The sequence below is a fragment of the Toxotes jaculatrix genome, chromosome 5 (genome assembly GCF_017976425.1).
Source record: "Toxotes jaculatrix isolate fToxJac2 chromosome 5, fToxJac2.pri, whole genome shotgun sequence".
NCBI lineage: Eukaryota > Metazoa > Chordata > Actinopteri > Toxotidae > Toxotes > Toxotes jaculatrix.
In genome coordinates this window covers 7,644,748-7,664,595 of record NC_054398.1, presented here as the reverse complement: position 1 = coordinate 7,664,595, position 19,848 = coordinate 7,644,748, and the positions used below count along the sequence as shown (strand labels likewise).

Sequence of the window (19,848 nt, the reverse complement as noted above, 5' to 3'; positions counted from 1 at the left end):
GGATGTATAGATGCAACTTTTTTCTTTCCCAATTAAGTTGCTACATGATTTGTGTTTCACGAGATGAAAAGAAACCAGTCACGTCCTTATTATTTATTTTCACTTTGTAGTATTGCTCATAAAATGTAAAATGTTCCTCAGCTTTTTAATTTTAGTTTGAAAGCCTAACCGGACGTTGCGTGCGGATTACTGCCAACTTCACCGCGGTCTCAATCACGACGTCTCTCCGGCAGCGGCCGTGGAGCATCAGAGCGCTGATCCTCCTCTGTGTCGGGAAGGCGTGCGGCGGAGCTACGCTGTCACCGATTCACTAAACGCTGCTCGTGTTTCATTTTTCCCTGAGCCCAGCTCACCGCGGGACAACAGAGCTCTCCAGCTCAGACCCAACATGGGTTAGAGAGAAAACGACCTATGGATTATCCACTTTGTGCACTTCAGCGAGGATGATGGAGGGAGAAATGGACTTGTTTTCACAGAGACATCCTGACAAAGACGGGGACTGAGAGGGAGTAGAGATCGGGATTCGCTGCCTCTCTCTGTCTAGCTTCGCATCTGCCTTTTTTAAAAACTATTATTTTCCCCCTTTTTCTTTAATAGTATTATTATTTTCCTGCGTGTGTGCGAGACAGAGAAATGTTTGCAGAACTGCTGTGCGGCGCCGTGGCTGTGGTCCTGTATGTCAACACTCTGGGCGCCGATTTCTGCTACGATGACAGGTACTTGAGTGAATGAATGAATGAATGGCATGCAGCCCCGTGTTTCTAACGTCACTGTCTCTGATGTGTCTTCTCACCTGTACTGTACGAGTTCAGGACAAAAAAATAGTAACAACGATAGGCTTCATTCATTGTGCTGCTCTAACTCTGAATGAGCAGCATTTCATTGCACCAGCAAACACTGGCGTTTAACTCAAGTGAGCTGAGCTTTTTCATTAATACAACAAGCAGCCTGCCTTAAGGCAAGTATCAGTTAATCAATAGAGTGTGGTGCTGTGGAGAGCTGTGGAGTGATCCTCACTGCTTACATTTGTACATCTGTAGGACAGTGTGCCTGAGTTGAAAACCATCATGTCTTCCTCCTGCAGACACTTGTGTGCTTTTAAGTGACTTTATACACATCATCATGATGGAGTCTTTTCACATTTCCAGTGGTTTCTCCTATTCCTGTTGTCAGGTCTTCATAATATCACCATGGTTTTCCACAGTGACAAACAGTGAAATCAGTAATAAACAGGCAGTGTGTTCGGATGCCTCTGTGCAAAGTGCCTGCAGTCTCCAGAGCCTGGACTTGCTTTAAGTCCGGACTTGTGCTGAGGAAATAATTGATCTCTGGAGAAGACACACAGTATGTGTCCTCGCTCCACAGGCAGGAGAAGTCCCTTTGTCAAACTCGTTCGAATGTGCAGCCTGCTGAAACTTTGAGCAAAGTATTTTATTATTAACTTACTTAAAAATAGGCTGCAAGTTGCCATCCTCTCACTGGAAAGCATCAGTGTGTGGGTTCAGCCGCTGTAATGCAGGGTAATGCATTACTCATAGCTGGCCTTTTGATATGTGATGGCTGAATAGTTGTCAGTGCCTCAGGCTCATTTATGCACCATCCATGCCTTGATGTAGGTCAGAGGCATCATCATTTTCCTGCCGTCGCTGTCTACCTATTATCTTATGGCTAATCGAGGCTGATTAATTATGAGCTAACATTTAAAGATACTGGGATTAAAAACAGCTGCTCAGAACAGAATATTGTGCAGTTTATAACCTTCACTGTCTGCTTTGTTTGACAGGTGCTGTGCGACTATTAAAACACACCCAGAGGACACAGCTTAGTGAACAAACAGTACATCAACTAGTGCTGTATTTCCTTTATAACTCTGCTTACTGCTCAGCTTAACACATTCCTTAAGGTCTTTTTGCTGAAAGTCTGATACTTTTCTTGAGATAGAGCTGCTGTGCATTTGGTCTTTGCTCTCAGGTCAGGCGATTCAGGCACCCCTGTGCAGGAAAGAGGGTGTTCTGTGTCCATAAACCTGTCAGGGAGTGGCAGCGCCGTGGAGAGGTGAGAGGCTACTGCTGCTGCTGCAGCAGAGTCAGCTGCTGTGTGGCTGCTGGAGAGCCTTGAGCCTCCAAGTTTTAATGTAAGACAGAAAGCCAAACTCTTGATTATTCTGTGAGGAGATGTTAACATAATGTTATTTATTACCGTACGAGTTTTAGTCCCAGTTATTGCAGGCTTCTTACGAAACAGATGAATGACAGCAGCAGCCCAGCCAGGGATTTTTTTCTTTTTTTATGATTTTCTCTGACGCGTTGTGTCTTTGACATGTTTTTCATCGCAGGCTATCTGTCATCCAGTGTTATCTGTTTTTAACACCATGTGTTTGGTTCAGGCTTGCAATTAGCAGCCATCTCCTGTCCCCTCAGGCTCCAACCGGTGGAGGGAGGGAGGCAGAGGAAGGGTGGGGTGTGACAGAGATATATACTTTTGCTAAGTGAAACCGTCCTAGACACACAGACTGATCTCACTTGCTAATGCTGTGCTCGTGTAGAAAAAAAAAAAAAAAGGCTGATGTGGCTTGTAAAGAAGCTGTCAAAATGGAAAATGCTGAACATGTGAATGACAATAAATCAAATTGCGTCAACTGCATCACCGAACACCCTGCAGCCTGTATACTGGATTTATTTGAACTGAGAATCTGACTGTAATTTATGGATCATTCAGATAATGCATTTTCAAAAACTCAAAGGACATCAGCATTAGAGAATGTAGGGCCACATGCTCAAAAATAAGCACGTATAGTTGGTGTTTTCTTTAGTGTGCATTTGAATGTTTATGATAAATGGTTGCAGAAGAATTTGATTGAATACAGATATTTTGTCTCGGTGCAACATTGATTCTTCTCTGTGAGAAGAAGGATTGTGCTTCCCTTTTGCTTCTGCCTGTGAAACCGGTGCTTTGACTTTACCCATGTAATGAGTAAAAGTAAAGATCCAAGTTTAGTGCATGTCTCAGGCCTAACAGAACTGACGTAAAAGATACCTGAGGATTTGCAGTCGATTGGCTGGTCGTGTCGATGTGGCATTGGATTATGTAGTGATTGTGTTGCTTTATTCTTGTTATGGTAAAGGGAGTGTATGAGGAAAAAACATAGCAGTCCAGGGTACTGTGTGTTGTTGGTTCTTCTTATCAAAGTGTGCTCAGTGGTCACACATTAATTTGAGCGAAGTTGATGCATTCTGTACATAGCAACCAAGGCCATCAGGAGGTTGCAGTTAAAATGAAAAACAGGTTACATGTGTTACTATAAATGTTGCAGGCAGTAAAGAAAAAAAACAATTATAATAATTATTAAAAAAAAAAAAAAAGTCCCATGCAAGGCAATTTTCTGACCCTGCAGTCAGTCACGGCCCCTCCCTCGATAAAAACGACAGGCTGGAAGAGTGGCCTGCTGTACGGTGCCAAATCGCCCCAGGGAGCTTTTCCTCTCCCTCCCCTGGACACACTCATCATTAGCACATACACAGCTTTGACACCTGCACTGGAAAATGGGAATCATACATCATGTAGTTCATATCTCTGCTGCTATAATCTACAGTTAGAGCTGAGTGAAGGAATGGGAGAGCCCAGATAGATGTCAGGGGAGAAATACTGGTGCAATAGTCTGTGACTCTGTAAACCCGTGCATTAGAAACTTGCAGTGCAACAGCGAAACCTGGTGAGAGCCTCAGTGCAATGTTAGCCTGATTGCTGGTGGCAAAATTTATGTCACACTCCTCAAAGTTTCTCAAAGAATCAACCATTGCGCACTGGTACTGTGGATTATGGCTCTCTGTCAGTAGGCTGATGGATGGGCTGAACTGCACCACACCCCATTTTCATGCCCTCAACGCGATGTCATAAGGTCTGACTGTGTGACGATGTGTGAAGGTTGCGGGTCACGCTGAAGGACGCAGCCTCCCTGGGCATGGGCGATGATTTATAACGCTCAGACACTGGCGAAATGCTGCACTGCTTCATGCCCTGAAAGCTTTATTAGGGAAGAAGTCGGGACTGGGGGCAGAACCGAAACTCTTCATGCTGATGTGGTTTGATGTGATCTCCGACTCAATTATGGCAAAAGAAGCCACACAGGGCGGGTGACTCATGTTATTTAATGATCATGCCAAACCGGTAAAGTGGAAAAAAAATGTAGTGAATTGTTTTCTATTCATTTTTGGTGTTTGGTGTAGTTCTACACTTTTACTTTATTCTATTCATTTGTCATCGCTTAACACAAGCAGTTTTTTTTGCCTCTTCTTGTGTGTCTGTAAGCATGTCTGAGATCAGTATGTGAGTTCACAGACAGACAAAAAGTAGCTTGTGTACATCATAAAAATCCCCGCCATGTGACAATTGAAGTCATCTGCGCTGTGCACTTTTTTCCTGATTGCATCATGTCCCAAAAGCCCATAAGTCTAATTTTAGCCTTCACAGAGCTTTCATTTCCAATCTGAAGGCTCTGTGTGGTCTCTGTCAGGTGGAAACCAGTCTGTGGTGGCCTACCTGGACCGATGGGGAGTCTCTGCTCATGACTGGCTCTTCCTTGGCTCTGTGTGTCAGTGCACTGATCTGGAACCCTCCTCTCATGGCCTGTACTATAAGATGAACTGGTTAGCTTTGCGGTTATGTTGAGGGCCCAAGGGCGGCGACCCAGCAGTCTGAGTATCTCTGCTTTTTTCCCAGTCAGGGTTTCTCTGTCTGCGCCCTGTAATTACCGTCCTGCCTGCAGAGAGGGGACTCACGACATGGTTTGGTAGACGTAGCTGCTCTGCTGTCTCTCTTACTCTCTCTCTCTTTTTCTCTGACTGTCTTCTCTCTTCCACTACCCCCCAAAGCCTTTTAGGCCTCCAGCTACCATCAGCCAATGACTGCGTCCAGATGGTCCTGTTTAGTAAGCAGTTTAGGGTTTTTCTCCCTTCTGCAGTTTGAAGGGGAAGGTTTGAAGTGGATTCAAATGGAGGATGTTGTGTTCGCGCGTAATTGCCAGGATGGAGACATCAAAGTTCCCGATGACACAGACAGTGCGTAATAGAGTCAGCAAAGATGGCCTCAAGAAAGTATATGCAGTCATGTCATCTTCTTTTTTAAAGTGACTGTAATCAATAGTTACCCTCAGCTTTACTGAGCTTTATAGCATCTTTCAGGTCGCTGTTTTGGTTGTCGGGGCCACAGGTTTACAGTTTTGGTTGATTCTCACTAGTCTCATACAGTTTTTTTTGTTGGCCCCAGCAGGCAGCTGTTTTCAGTGACAAAATGCTCTTAAAAACCCAATGTACACTACCTGTTAGCTATAGTAAAGATAGTGGAACATTTAGCTGCCAAACACACACATTTTTTTCCTTCAAAATATGGTGGAAAACTTAACGTAGCTAAAAGCAGAGTGAATATGACTTATGCTTTTTCAGTTATCCAAAACACACAACTCCAAGAGAACGTTAATATTGCTCAGCATCTGCTCTGTGTGCTAACAGGACAGCCTAAAAGGTGATAAGGGCTGTGTTCACAGCTTGTTTCTTTCAAAATTCAGAGAAATTATAAAAAAAATAACTGATGACCAGTATGGCAGTGGCTGTTTTCAAAGTGCAGTGACTGTTGTCTAGAAGAGGAAGCTTTGCATTTCTCCTCTAAAACCACCGGGGAGTACAAACTGTTGGCAGGAGAGGAATGAGACATGTGGGAGGCACCCTGCCCAATCTTGTTGGCCCCAAACTCAATAGATAATCTCTGATAGATTTTCTCAGATGAGGAAAAGAGGGTGTCTGTGATTTGTGGGGCAACATTTACAGATTATACACAGTTAGGCCTACTGTGTACTGACTGGAGACTGTTCACATTCCAGGCGCAGTGAGCGGCTGTGTGTCAACAAACTAAAGTGTTCTTAGTAATTTTCATTCCAGTTCCTGTCGCATTTGTCTCTCAAGATGCTACAGTATCACAGAGACAATCTTTTTCAGAAATGGATGATACCCCTGATAGAATGTACTGCCACCTCCACCATCTTTACTTGAGCTACACCAACCCGGAAAGATCAGCTCAGTGTTAACCACAGATATACTGGATCTCCATTTTCCTAAACTCTCATTTTCCCACAGATAGCCAGTGAGGGTACAAATAGCTATTTTCACTCTTGCCACAATTGCATATAAGCTAGTGTGGCAGAAATTCATTTGTTTCTAAAAATACCATTAATGAGGGGTTCTGATATGTTTGTGAGTTGCTTCATTTACCCACAAACCCTACAGAATCACTGTAGGGTGTAGCATTGTAGGAGTTTTGTATGGAGGGAGTTCATATTTAGGTCAATAGGAAACAGCTGACTAGATATGATGCTCCTTTTTCTCCCTCACCGTCATCAGGCCCACAGTAAGACTTCATTAAACTGTATCTCAGCCATTCAATTTCATCTCCTACACTTCATTTGAAAATGCTGGCCTTCGTACTGCATTCCCTATGAAGAGGGCAGAAAGGAAAAAAATCTGAAATACCTGTGAATTCGGAAAATGTGCGATAGAGATTAAACTTGAGAAAGTGTTTTATTGGGGCACTTCCTAACATGTAAAACGTGTGGAAACACACACATTGCAGCAGAACACTGCATTCCTGTTGCTTAGCTGTGGACCTTTCCCTGCCTTTCCATTCTGGGTCACCAGGTTTCTTAGTGACTGTCAAAACCATGAGAAAACCATGAGAAACTGGTGAAATGTCAGTTATTTTTTGTCTACTTACAATACTTCTTCACTGAAGTACAAAAAAAAAATCATTGTGACTACATGGTTAAAACAACACAAAGCAAGCAAGACAGTGACAATATTACACTTTATAGTATGACAATGTTATGGCAAAGTCTGACTGTCTTGCTTTTTAACTGTGAACTGTGACATGTTTGTTTATTTTATGTGATTAAGCAAAAAAAAAATAAAAAAAATTGGTGGTTCGATAACAACAAATTATAACAAGTCCAAGCCAGCAAAGAGGATAACTATTCCTAACTCTGTCACTCATTATGCAAAAGTTTAAAATATATACTGTATGCATTGTTCCCAAAGCTGATTTGTGTGAACAGTAGCATTTTGTCATGCCGACCATGGTAGTGCTGCCTTTCACTTAGTCACAGTAATCCTGAATGACATTTTACATAGGGAACATGCTCTCGTGACACCACTGGACACCCATGACCTCCGGGTCCAGATGGTGTCTAGACTCTTGAGAAACACAAGACATACATGGGTCTTGACTACCTGTGATATCTTGATGTGGAAGTGATCACACAGTGTGAAGGAGAAGACAGCCTACCAGTCTCCTTTTGATTACTGGAGCAAACTGCTATCTTCCATTGGATGAAACTGAATATGCGTGGCAGGGTGGGTGTAGGGAGCTGAATCACTCCGCTGATTGCCCGTTTCAGCTGATTATCATTTGTGATATGCTACAGCGGTAAACCAGTGTTCTTACTGCGGGATTGAAAGCTGCTTGTGAGCAGTCGCCATGCCCACCGTTTCTTAAAAAGCCCTGGCTGTGCTCGAGCCAGGCCAGAGCAGGCTGCTTCAAAGCTGCATTAATCAGGCTCTGATGCTTTGTAATCACCTGACTGGTATGCAGTGGGATGAGAAATGGGCCATATGTAGATGTCGAGTTAGCTGCCTGGTGGTAGATTGAGGCATTAGAGATTGTCTTCGCTGCACTGCACAAGAAGTTAACCTTAGTCCTCTTTGGGTATTCTCAGTGCTCCTTGCCTGGCCATTTAATTAAAAGCCAACAGATTATCTCTCCTAATACATCATGTGGTTATAAGAGCGCACACACATACTGCAGACAGACGCACACACACACACACACACACACCACGATAATAATCGCCTTAAATGGGAATAATGTGTAATACCAGACTGAATCATCTAACAAGTAAATCCTTCCCATGGTCAGTGTTGTATGGCAGGCATTCAGCACATCTACTCAATAATGTGAGAAAGGCATTATAGCTGCCATCAGTCAAAAGTATGCATCAAATGTGATGTTTTACCAACAAAAATAAGATTAGTTGGATTTATAATCAAATTACATTTTGAATGCGGCATGTCAGCTCTGCGTATTCCTGCAGACAATGTTGTGAATGGGTGTAATGATCGTTAAAGGCTCGCTATAGGTTATGCTCCCATCATTAGACATGGCTCTCAAATGATTTGACTCCACAGGGCTAAGTTGTTAATGGGTCTAGACAAGGGTTTGGATTTCGAGAGCTAATGCTGGCTGATGGCTCTTAAGCCGTGGCCACTCTCAGGCTCTTGGCCCTCTTCATATTAATGGGATTAACAGGACTGTGGATGAGAGAGGGCACGATGTGTAAGCAGAGAACCCCAAGCCATTAGAAACAGAAACTTTCCGGCCCCCCCCCATATCCAACAGGGATGCTATAGTTTGGCCTTTTCAGTAAGGAAGAGGAGAAGGCTACCCCTCTTCACTGGGCCCCCCCACCCATCTCGGTGGCCTTTTTCTCTGACGAGGATCGCTGGCTCATGTCGATAAGGTTATGACACAAGCTGGCCAGTTCGGGGGCAATGCCTTTGTCTATTGTAAGAAGAGGGGGCTGTGTGGTCCCTCTGTTCTCCCTGGACCCAATGAAGGAGGCCATTTGTGGTCAAATAGAGGGAGGAATTAAGCCCTGGTTGTGTTGGCCTGTTGTTTATGAAGGACAAAGAAGCAAGACCTCAGTGTTTGAACAGAGCAGAAAATTGCTGCAGTTTTTGTGGACCAAACCTGTCAGAACCAATTGGGTGAACCCATTCTGGTCGTACATGCTCTGGTTAGCGTTTTCAAGTGGTGAGACAGAGGAAGGAGGGCACAGGATTCACAGTTAGCGAACTGACAGAAGCATCATTGTGTTATGAATAAGCCGGTTTAACTTGCATGGATGGTGGCATGGATGTATATCTGGAACGATGATGCATCAGTCAGTGCGCTTTGGGGAGATGTGGCCTGATAAGTTTTAGAGCCATCTGCTTTTGTTCGCCATATTTTAGACATTTCTGAGTGGAGCAACTGTCGTCTTTAATTCTTTAAGTCTTTAATTATAAGCCATATTTTAACTATTGAAAATGTGAACTCAAGAACGATTAAATATATTTTTCATAACCCAGATCTACTTGTTGGTGCTCTTACTCTGGAGGGTTGTTGTTGTTTTTGAGAATTGATTTATCGGTTGTGGAGTTTTCCAGAATGACTTGATATTCTGTTTCAGTTTGTCTTTCATTTTCATTTTACTACTGTCTTGTTATAGCTGCTGACAGGTTATTGTTTGTCTTGATGAAACTGAGCAAGATGCAACGCCAGCACTCATTCACCTGCTCGGTTTCTCCACTGAGTCCACTCCACTACAGTTGCCTTGATTTAAATCTAAATCAAGTCAAAATCTTGTTGCTCGTTGTAAATGAAAAACACAGACTTACTGTACAGCAGGTCACTGGAGAAAACAGGTGATCGAGCAAAATTTTCAAATAATTTGTCATGATTATTGTTGAGGACTGTTTCCCTTTGTTGTCAGATTCAGGTTCATTCCTTAAAGGACGCGAGTGTTGAAATGAGTCTGACTTGTGTTATTATTGTGGTTAAAGTGGTTTTCAGATATGATTACAGTATCTGATGCTTCCTAAGTGTGGGAGGTGAGTCAGACGCAGCGCAGCAGGGCCTGTGGTCTGGCCAGTTTAGCCACTGTGGGTAACCTGCTGCTACACTTAGACTTGTAACACTGGGACACAACCCACCATGTGTCCCTTGTGGCCTTTATTCTGATGCTGTGAGAGGGCTCATCACTGTACATTTCAGAAAAAGGGAGGAAATTGGGATGTACTGGTCAGGTGCGTATTGCAGTACACTTGTCTTTATTTGTGGACCTGCGAACGAGCTGACCGAGCAAGTTGAGGCCTGAATTCTTGTGGACCCGGGCAGTCCCAGCTGCAGGAGTTGCCTCCTCCCTCTCTCTTCCCTCACTTCCTACCTCTGACCAGACCACAGCAATGGAGGAAGAACATCTTTTCACAAGCTGCCCTAATTGATACTGTTGAGCCCTGGGAACCCAGTGCGTGGTTTTAGTACTCTGCAAAGTGCGTGCAAAGCACAACAGCCTGCAGTATGCCACCCTCTGGGACACCACAGGTTATTTACAACCAGACGACCAGTCTGGCTCAGGTCCTCGTATAGTTTCATTTAAGTAAGCTAAAAAGAAAAAAAAAAAACATACCCACCGCACTTGGATGTGACCCTTGCCAAGTCTTTCATCAAATAGCAGCACTGAGAGAGGGCAAGAGTTGAATCCAATCCAGTACTGTAATCTCAGCCTGAGGGGGCTTTTCACTAAATGGTTATGTGGGATATGAAAGAACGAAACCAGATATATATGAACATTAGGTTTCTACTGTTGGTACTGGCTTTTTGCTACTGTTTTTTTTTTCCTGCAAAAATAGGACCATTCCATAGCTACACCCAGTAAATGAATTTATTAATTAGGCTTGAGCCATATATTTTTGCAATGTTTGGATATATGTATGGGGAATTACCAAATCCAATCAAATGTAGTGTAAATTGACTGCTTCTAATGTAGCTTGTCATGGCTTGGTGAGGCAGACGAGTCTGACATCTCTCCAGATGGAGAACAGCTTATGGTGTATTGTATTTCACAGACAGAGCCAACTCTCTCATTCGCTGTCTTTCTCTCTCTCCCTCCCTCTCTCTCTGTCATCATGAATAAAATCACACCGGTGACAGATTGATGGAATCATGATGGTTTACAGGCTTGATTTCACTGGTTTATTTTGGCTGAGCACTGACCCTCAGTATCTGTGGCCACGGCGTTTCTCCTCATCTTTGACCTTTCACATGTGTGACTTTCCCCTCCGGCTAATTCTGCCAAGTGAGGTCTTCCTCTTCGGCAGAAGATGGATACACACAATTGGCCCGAGTTTATTTTTGAGCCGAGAAGGAAGTTTGGGTTGGGAGAAAGTGTGCGCAACTGTTTTTCCTTTACCATCCCCTGAGGTTTGAGGATCTGGGGAGAAGCGCTGTCAGCTGCTCTGACAGAATAATGAGACTTCATAAATGCGCTCTCCAGAAAAATAAATTTCTAATCTGAGAGAGATTGAGGGTATGCAAAAGAGAAAAGAGCAGAGCTGGCAAGAGAGAAGGAATGTTTGATAGAGCATTATGGCATTATTAGATGAAGGTCGGATCCCTGATTGTTTAAGTGTGACTGTGAAGGCCTCGAGGCTATCTTTTTCAGTCTGCAGCGAGCATGTGTTGTCCTGACTGTGAACCCCAGCTGCTAAGGGCCTTACAGCATTTACCTGATGAGATGTTAAGAGAGCCCAAAACCACATCGGATCCCCCCGAGTGGTTCCTCAAAATGTGTCCAGCCTGTACAGTAGACACATTTCCCGCCACCACCTGGTAGAAACATCAGCGGCTGTTTTAATTAGGAAGCAGTTTAAGAGAAATCCATCCTTGGCGGCTGCTGGCTTGCAAGCTTTGTTTTCATTTGTGTGAGTGACTGCTGGGGTCCCCCCGGTGAAGACCCTAACCTTCAGACACATGAGGCTCACGACTGTTCAAACAAACTGTCACTCAGAAAGCTCCAACCGTCTCTTTCTCTGCCAAAAAAATGTTGACCATTGTGAGTCTTTTAGCCTCGCGGTCAGGCTTAATGTTTTATTTTCTGGAAACAAGCTCCATTATCTTTGGAGGAAGACAAATTGCGCTGTGAGAAGAACGACGCTCATATCAAGAAACTTCTCGAGGCAAGTTGGATTCTGTCTAGGAATAAGTGAAATTATCTTACCTCGTTGGCAGATTTCCTTCACTTGTGTAAAGAAAAATAAATTATCAGCACTAAACACTAGATTAAATGACTGGTGCAGGGCTCTCCCCGCCTCTGCTGCTCATTTAGTGTTCCTCTGAAACATTTCCTAATGCAGTGTGCCCATCACTCCACTTGATTGATGGGGCTGATGATTCTCCTGCGTGACAGCTGAAGTAAAGCAGGCAGACCTCGGGTACTCGCCATGTGGGCTCGTCTGCTACCCCGTGACGTGGCTCTGTTGTTAGGAGAGAACAGACCTCGATTGGTGCTAAGATTATGTCACCTCCTAAACTGCACATCCTGCAGCTCTTATTCTCCTCAGGAGCTAGCGTCTACCACCGACAGCTCATTGAGGAGGTTATTGATTTTTAGCGGAGGGATAATCCACCATAGTTTCCCAGTGCGCACGCAGATGGCTGGCCCTTATTAGGTGAATAAAGATCTCATTTATTTCTTCCCGCAACTGTTGTGGAGCCCATTCATTCATTCAATGAAGTGTAAATCCATATTGGAAAATGAATGGCTTGTACATCTACTGCCTGCAGGGTCACAGCAGCATAGATTTGTATATTAAATGAATTCTCTGTGGGTGTGGTTACTGTTCCAAAATGACTTAAAAGTTATATTTTTATGTCTCTGTGCCAGGGTACCGTCCATCTATCCCATTCTTATGAACGCAATATCTCCTTGAGGGAATTTCATTACACCTGGCACAAACATCCACTTGGACTCGGGGATGAACTGGTTGGAATGCTATAGACTTTCATACGCTAATTATGACAAAATACACTTATTATTAAATTCCTTAAAACTTGTCAGTACATATACTATATGAGTCTAGGCAGACATGGCTGTAAATGGCAATTTGACTGGTTGGCGGAGGCATAAGACCGTGAGGCTGTCATTCTGACGTATGGCTGTATTTAGCATAGAGACGTACAAGCATGAGGAAGTAAAACCACACCATTTTTTGTGTGTGTTTTATATGTGATCTAATGCACGTGCCCAACAAGAAAAGATCAGATTTATGTAGGAGATTTTGTTGCATCTCACACTCAGCTGCTGGAGATGTTTGGCTGTAGATCATGTGGATGAATGATGGATACCGGCTGTCACAATGAACAGATGAGTTGGCGAGACCCATGCTGGCATGTTTGTCTGCTCAATGAGCTTTTAATTTGCGGTAACGACTCCACATCAGCAAATTAGGGGTCTTTGGAAATCACAAAATGAGACTTCTGTGGAGGAATAAAAGGACTGTTTTATATACCTGTTCTCAAGATGCTCTGGACTGCGGACAAATGACTTGCGTTGCATAGACAGTAAGTCATAAACTGAAAGTTTTAAAAGGCAGAAACAGGAATTTTCTCAACTCAAAGTGTAACTGTGAAAAGTCACTGCATTAGACTTGTCAGCAAAACATCTTTAGGTCATTGTTTGAACATTAGTGTCGCACTATTTAATAAAAAAAATTAAAAATAGGGAAAAAAAAATCTTCTTATTTGTTTTATACAAGCACAAAAGAAAATTGTTAGCAGCATCTAGGAAAAAAGCTGTTTGACATGAAGCATTTATCAGTAAAATGATCCTTTTTTTTCCTCTGTAGAGCTTCTGTTATTAGACCGCTTTGACTTATTCGAGGACAATTTACAGTTGCCTTCATTGCTAGTTTATTAATTTTTATTGTATTTATTTATTTAACACACTAAATTATCCCTTGCTCTTAGTTTGGCTACGGTTACACATTTGTTTTTTTCCTGTGTAATTGGCTGTTGTTTTCATGGGCACAATTTAGTGTTACACTAAATTGCAAACTTGGCTTTCACCCTGCGCAATTACAACTCCCCATCTCAGAGTTGTGATTAAGCTCTCCGTGGTTTCCACAACCTTAACCTTCGTCGCAGTTATTCAAAAATCAATATTTTGCCTGGAAAGACGAATATTTTAAGTATAAATTTGAATGAATGTGCTGTAATGCACTTCCTCACCACATTGCTCAACTTTTGTCATGCAGTCATGCTGCATGTTGCCAAGGCCTAATAGTTTTACAATACACTGTCTGAGTGAATGTACTGTTGGAAATTACACATCCGAAGCTCTGCCATAATCACATAATCATCATTATGAACTCTCTCATGGTATTTATTAAGAAGACCTCTGGTTTTCTTCAGGCAGCCACCTCGGCTGTCTCTCTTCCTGTCTAGTATCTGATTGATAGAGAAAATAGCCGTTTGAAATATTGCTCATTTGTTCTTGGAAACCATCAGTGGTCATTTTTTTTTCACAATATTGCATTTCCAGTTTAACATAACCAGTTCATCTCTGTTCAAAAATATTTAATCATTGCGATCAGGGGAATCCTTGGCCCGGGAATGAAAGGTGGTGAATGGGACACTGTGGAGAGTGGAAACCTGAGCGTAGCTGCAGAGGAGCCTCAGATCCATTGACTGCTCTGATTTGCATGGTTGTATGTGTGCATCATAGTCCCAGTGTTGTCCACAATCATCAAAAACAGATTTGTTTTTTTTTTGTGTTTTTTTTTATCTGTGGTTCTGCTGGTTCTTTCATCTGAACCCTACAGATAATGCTGCAACAATAATACTGGCAGAGGTACTTCTTCTTACGTTCAACTTTTCTTTTTAAAACTATAGAGCAGATGGACGACACTTAATGTTTTTCTCATCTAAACATCCTCAAAATAAATTTGGGATGCATTCATTAATAAAACAGACTCTTCTCCCCCAAGCTTTAATTATTTGCAGATTTGTGCGACTTAGGAGGCTTTCTGTGTAACTGTCAGTGGACTCCCAAGGGTGAGTCAGCTGCTGCAGCATAGACGCCCACAGTCTAAACCAGATTAAGAGTTTAAACCTTTTAGTCCCCAGTGGAGAGGCTGTTGAACTTCTCTTAATTTAGATCCATATGTTTCCTTTTGCGTGAGACTTTTTTGATGCAAGAAGTTTTAGTCAGTGTTAAGTTTTAAGCCAATGTAAAAATTTATAAATTTACGACTACACAAAGTTTTTAAAGGCTCAAAAGAAGAATCTTGAAGACACAATGCGTTTGATTCTGATCATAGAATTTATAAAAGAATTTGACTGATATCAGAGTGCATCAGAACTGGTCAAACATCTTGAACGTATTTTTTTAAAAAGCTGATCGACGGATTAGCATGTTATAGAGGCCACAGATGGAGAAACAAAGATAAAACCCAGTTCTCCTAAACGTGCGTGATGCACAGTGTTTTCACTTCAGCACAGTTATACTTTCTGACTGCTCTGTACCTTGAAACAAAGGTCACTTGCATATTCATAAACCTGCTGTTTACCTACGGATGTTCAGCCCAAACTATTTTCATATGTCTGCAGATTATGTTGTGTAGCTGTTGACTCGTTGGTGGGGACAGACAGCAACGCCAACAAAATGAGGGGCAACTGCTTATGATACACTGTGTATCATAATGAATCCAAAATTGTCAGTTTCAGCACGCTAAGTAAACACTATCCATCACGACACTGGGTGCAGTAGTATGACGGGAGCCTAATGTAAAATGTGGAGCAGCTGAGAGGTTTAACCTTGTCAATCCATTAAAGCCGCAATGATGCAAGTTTAGCTGTGTGTGGTGCAACCCTTGGCTGATCTATGAGTCTAACTCCTTGCCAGCTTTGTGCAGTAGCCAGCATTAGTTTTACTGGAAAAATCGCCTTTGCTTTTTTTTTTTTTTTTTGCCGACGAGACTTCATAAAGATTTGATATGTTGAGCTGCTCTCCTCATTTTCTACTTTTATTTTTTCATGGAATGCAAATTTGGGGGGTTTTCCAATGCCCTCATTAGCAAATACTTAGGAGGTCAATCTTGTTCTTCCCCTTGTTCCTATTAGCAGGAGCACACAGCGTGGTAATGATTTTAAAGCAGAAAAATATGAAATTACACCTGATGTCTTATGGTTTTACTGAAAATGATGTAACTAAAAATCCATAAACAAAATACAGAGTCAGATTTTTTCTCAGATGAAAGGGCTGAATTCCATCTAACTAATTAATATCCTGGAATGGAAAAATATCCTGGCATGTCTGTAGCATTAATTCTTCAAAAAAACACTAGCTCCTCACATACACATAGAAGGTTTGACTACACATACTTGCTTGCAGTATGTGTGTTGTTTTGGGTTATTAGCTCAGTTGGTGATGTGTTTATGGCTGTTGGGCTGTTGTTTATTTGAGCAGGATTTAAGGTTGTTTATTTGGGACCAGCTCCTCCAGTATACAGTAGGTCCAGTCAGATAATTGTGAGATTTACGAGTTGTATAAAACACCAGTGTTCAGCAGTGTTTACCTCGAGAGCTTCTGGTTATAGCTAAATTATCTGCTTTCTTATAGTCAGCCACTGAATATATTTGCGCCTGGCTCAGACTGAACAGTAGGTACCTGTTAATTTTCCCTGAATGCTCTCTGATTGCGAGGAACTGAAGGTATAACTGACATTGGCTAGTACAGTAACTGGTAATTATCCAGTTTCTTTTCTATCCAGCTTTAGCCATAAACAGAGCCCACGTATATGCAATATCATGTAATATTTAGAAGTGAATAGTTTTTTTTAATCATCCTTCATAGTCACAAACATGATCCTTATTACTTTTTTAATCCTTAACTGTCACAAACCTAATCCTGCCTCTTGTGGCATAATGATAGGTTAAAGGATAAGGCTGGCATTACGTTCCTTTTTTCTGTACTTTCTGACTCTCTAACCGACTTAGTCTCATTCCCAGTGATTATTACCGAATGTGTAAATCTTCAAAAAATGGGTCAGAAATATACAGATTTAAATTTAAAAGCAACTCTATAACAGCTGGGCACTGTGGGTTTTAGCAAACGTTACTTAAACAGGAGTGGATATTGCACTTGTTGAGGACTATTTTCGGTTGAGGATTGATATACATTTGCTGCTCTAGTGAGTATTTATGGCAGCAGGACGACGTATGTGGGAAAATAAAATAAACTACAGTGCCCATGCTCATGGTTACAATGGAATGTGTCACCCAGTCCAACAGTGTGGCTCACTGATGTCTTTTTAATAGTTTTTGGAAAACAACTGCGTTCTGTGGCACAGAGGAATAAGCTGCGAGGCTTTGGCTACACTGACACTTGTTGGCTGGATTAGTTTACTTCTGTAGACTTTTTGACATTAATTATTAATTACTTTTGACAGTAATGTTGCCTTCCTTATCCTCAGGACCAGTGTTCCTCTATGGGACAGTTAGAAAAATATACAGTTAAACTGTAAAAAATATTCAACTTTGGGTTTTGAGCCTCATGGGTTTTAATGAGTTAAACACAGAAATGTATTGGCTGACAAAAAAATGGTGTTATGCTTCAAAATCAAGGGCTGGTGGTGGCCTGTAATAGGGCTAACCAGCAAGAGGCTGGTAATTGATTTGTTAAAGCTCCCCCCACTGGCTCGGGTGAAATGAGATGACAAGTACAGTCCTGAGGCGTAGTCGAGCGGAGGGAGGGATGAGGGGGAAAAAAGGGGGTCCATGACCCACAGGAAGATCAATACTTCATGATGAGGGTGTGGAAATGGTGCCACAGCTCTTTGTTCTCATTCAGGCCTTTGCTATCAACGAACCATTTTGCCATAATACACTGATGATGTGATGTTATTAGAACAAACATATCTCAGTGACACAGGCCATTTGTTTTTACTAGCCATATGTTTGACCATGTGGTTTTCCATACAACAGGCAGAGAATAATTCTTTTTAAAAGCCCATCATTGTAAGTGATATCAAGGACATAAAATGCGATGTGAATCCCAAACAAAGGCTTTTAATACTCCATGACATTGAGGCCTGCTAAAAAGGAATAGAGACATCACACTCCTAGGCTGTGTGCCGTGAAGTTCAACATTAAAAGTCATTACGAAGATTAATAACCCCAATTTTGCTCAATTGGAAATAGATGAGCTCACATCTTTGGGATGTGGGCTTGATTGCAGTGCACAATACCTGATGTGTGGGGAAAATAACGTCCATTAATTCGACCAAATACTGGCATTTGCTCGGGGCAAGGCCTGAATAATTTGTTGGCATTGCATGAATAATACAAAAAGGACACTAGATGCAGAGATGCAGTGAGCCTGTTGTTTTTGTTGTTGTTTTTTGCGGCTCAGACTTCAAAACCCAGCTGAAGTGTTTCATTCATTTGTTCCCATTTACAGTATAGAATCCTACATGCAGTGCAGTATTTGGCAACATTGCCTTCCAACTTTGTCAGCCAAAAGAGGGGATAGGTCAATTACAGGTACACTTTTCAAGTCATAAAAATCCATATACAAGTATTTTTCTTGGGAGTTCAGAGAAAATTCCCCGGCCCCAGGAAAGGCAGCTGAAGGGTTAGAATGAATAATAGCTCTTTTGGCACCTCATAAAAACCTGTGAGCACACCTCGAGTGTTGCCGAAGGCCCCTAACTGAAGGTCCCTCACTTACAGACCTCAAAAAAGTCCCTGAGGATTAGAGAAGAGCTGAGGAGGGCAGGACAGAGGATCTGCTTTCACACTACTGACGTGTGTGTCCTCTTCCTGCCATCCTTCACCATAAAACACAGTTTAAGTGTCATACAAGACTGACAGGACATCACATCATGACTACCTTCTGCCCTTCGTTTTGTGAGTGACAGTCAAGCAGCTTTTCCTTCTGGTTTTTCTGCATGGCCACAGCTGGAAGTTGACACTGCAAAGTGCTGAAGTGAGTATGTCTTTGCCACAAATACAAGAAGCTGGCCTGAACCCATGGCTACTGAGCTGAACTAGATGTGTGCACTGTGTGATGTTTTAACCCAGTTTGCGTGACTTGAATTTTTAATGTCTGCTCCAGCAAGAAGAATGCACTCTGTTGCACCAGAATAACAGGCATGGGCAGGTCTCCATTGCTGCAAGTGATTTCATTGTTCTGCAGAGGTTAGCTAACACCGACCACTACTTTTGGGCAACAATAGCAGACTGAGCCAGAACTGCACTTCAGTGGCTGAGTTATGAGTGGATAAACTGACCAGTGACCTCTTTGTTTTGTCCTTACGCCGATCAGGTTTGTTCACATTGAGCTATGTGGTTAGAGTCATTTGTTACACTGGTGATAACGGTTGTCGGACGACAACAGTTGCATCGATTTTCTGAACAACTCTGCTTCATTTTCACTCTATGTGCTGAAACATAATGATTTGTCAGTTGGTTCATCAAGTGACAGAAAATGTTGGAAAGCAATTTTTAAAGTGAAGTCATCTAAAAAAGCAACAATAGTAAGAACCTTAGCCATGCTAGCATCCCTGTGAGACAGCGATTTGAGCGTAATGCTAATGTCAGTATGCTAACGTGCTCACAATGACAATGCTAACATGCTAATGTTAGCAGGAATAATATAAGTATATTTATATGTGTACATGTTTACCATGTTCGTCATCTTTTTGATGAACATGGTAAACATTTTTGTGTGTTAGCATACCAACATTTGCTAATTAGCACAAAGCAGCTGATGAGAATGTCATTATAGTTTGTAGGAACTAAAATGTTAGACAAACTATATATTTGACCAGATGATTTTGCTAAAGGAAAATTCAGAGGATAGAAGTCATTAGAATTTCTGTAGTAAAATTCACAGTGATACATAGTTATAAAGATACTTAAGTCTCAAACACAAAAAAAGTGGCTAAAAAAGTGGCCACTGAAAAACTGTAATAATAATGAGACAAATGTATTGCTCTGCACCTGAGCCATAAGTCACAATGCAGTGTGTTGCCAAAAATGTTTAGCCAAACTGTTATTCCGGATTGTATATGGCTCACTAGGTAGGAGGTAGAAATGAATCCTTCCTCCCTCTCTTAATTCACTGACTTATGGGTCAAAGAGGCTGGTAAATCTTTCCTCTGAGAATGTTCGTCCTCCTCTGAACTCCTGTTATCAGGGATCTGA

At 42.1% G+C, this 19,848-nt stretch overlaps 1 protein-coding gene across 1 annotated transcript in view; it reads left to right on the top strand.

Moving 5' to 3' along the window:
* The first annotated feature begins 278 nt into the window (after window positions 1–278).
* The window catches only part of tmtc2b (transmembrane O-mannosyltransferase targeting cadherins 2b), a 90,889-nt gene continuing 71,319 nt past the window's right edge, over window positions 279–19,848 (top strand). The window contains exon 1 of the mRNA XM_041039337.1: window positions 279–716. Within this exon, the coding sequence (XP_040895271.1) occupies window positions 634–716 (83 nt within the window). The 5' untranslated portion in view covers window positions 279–633. The remainder of the gene's footprint in view (window positions 717–19,848) is intronic.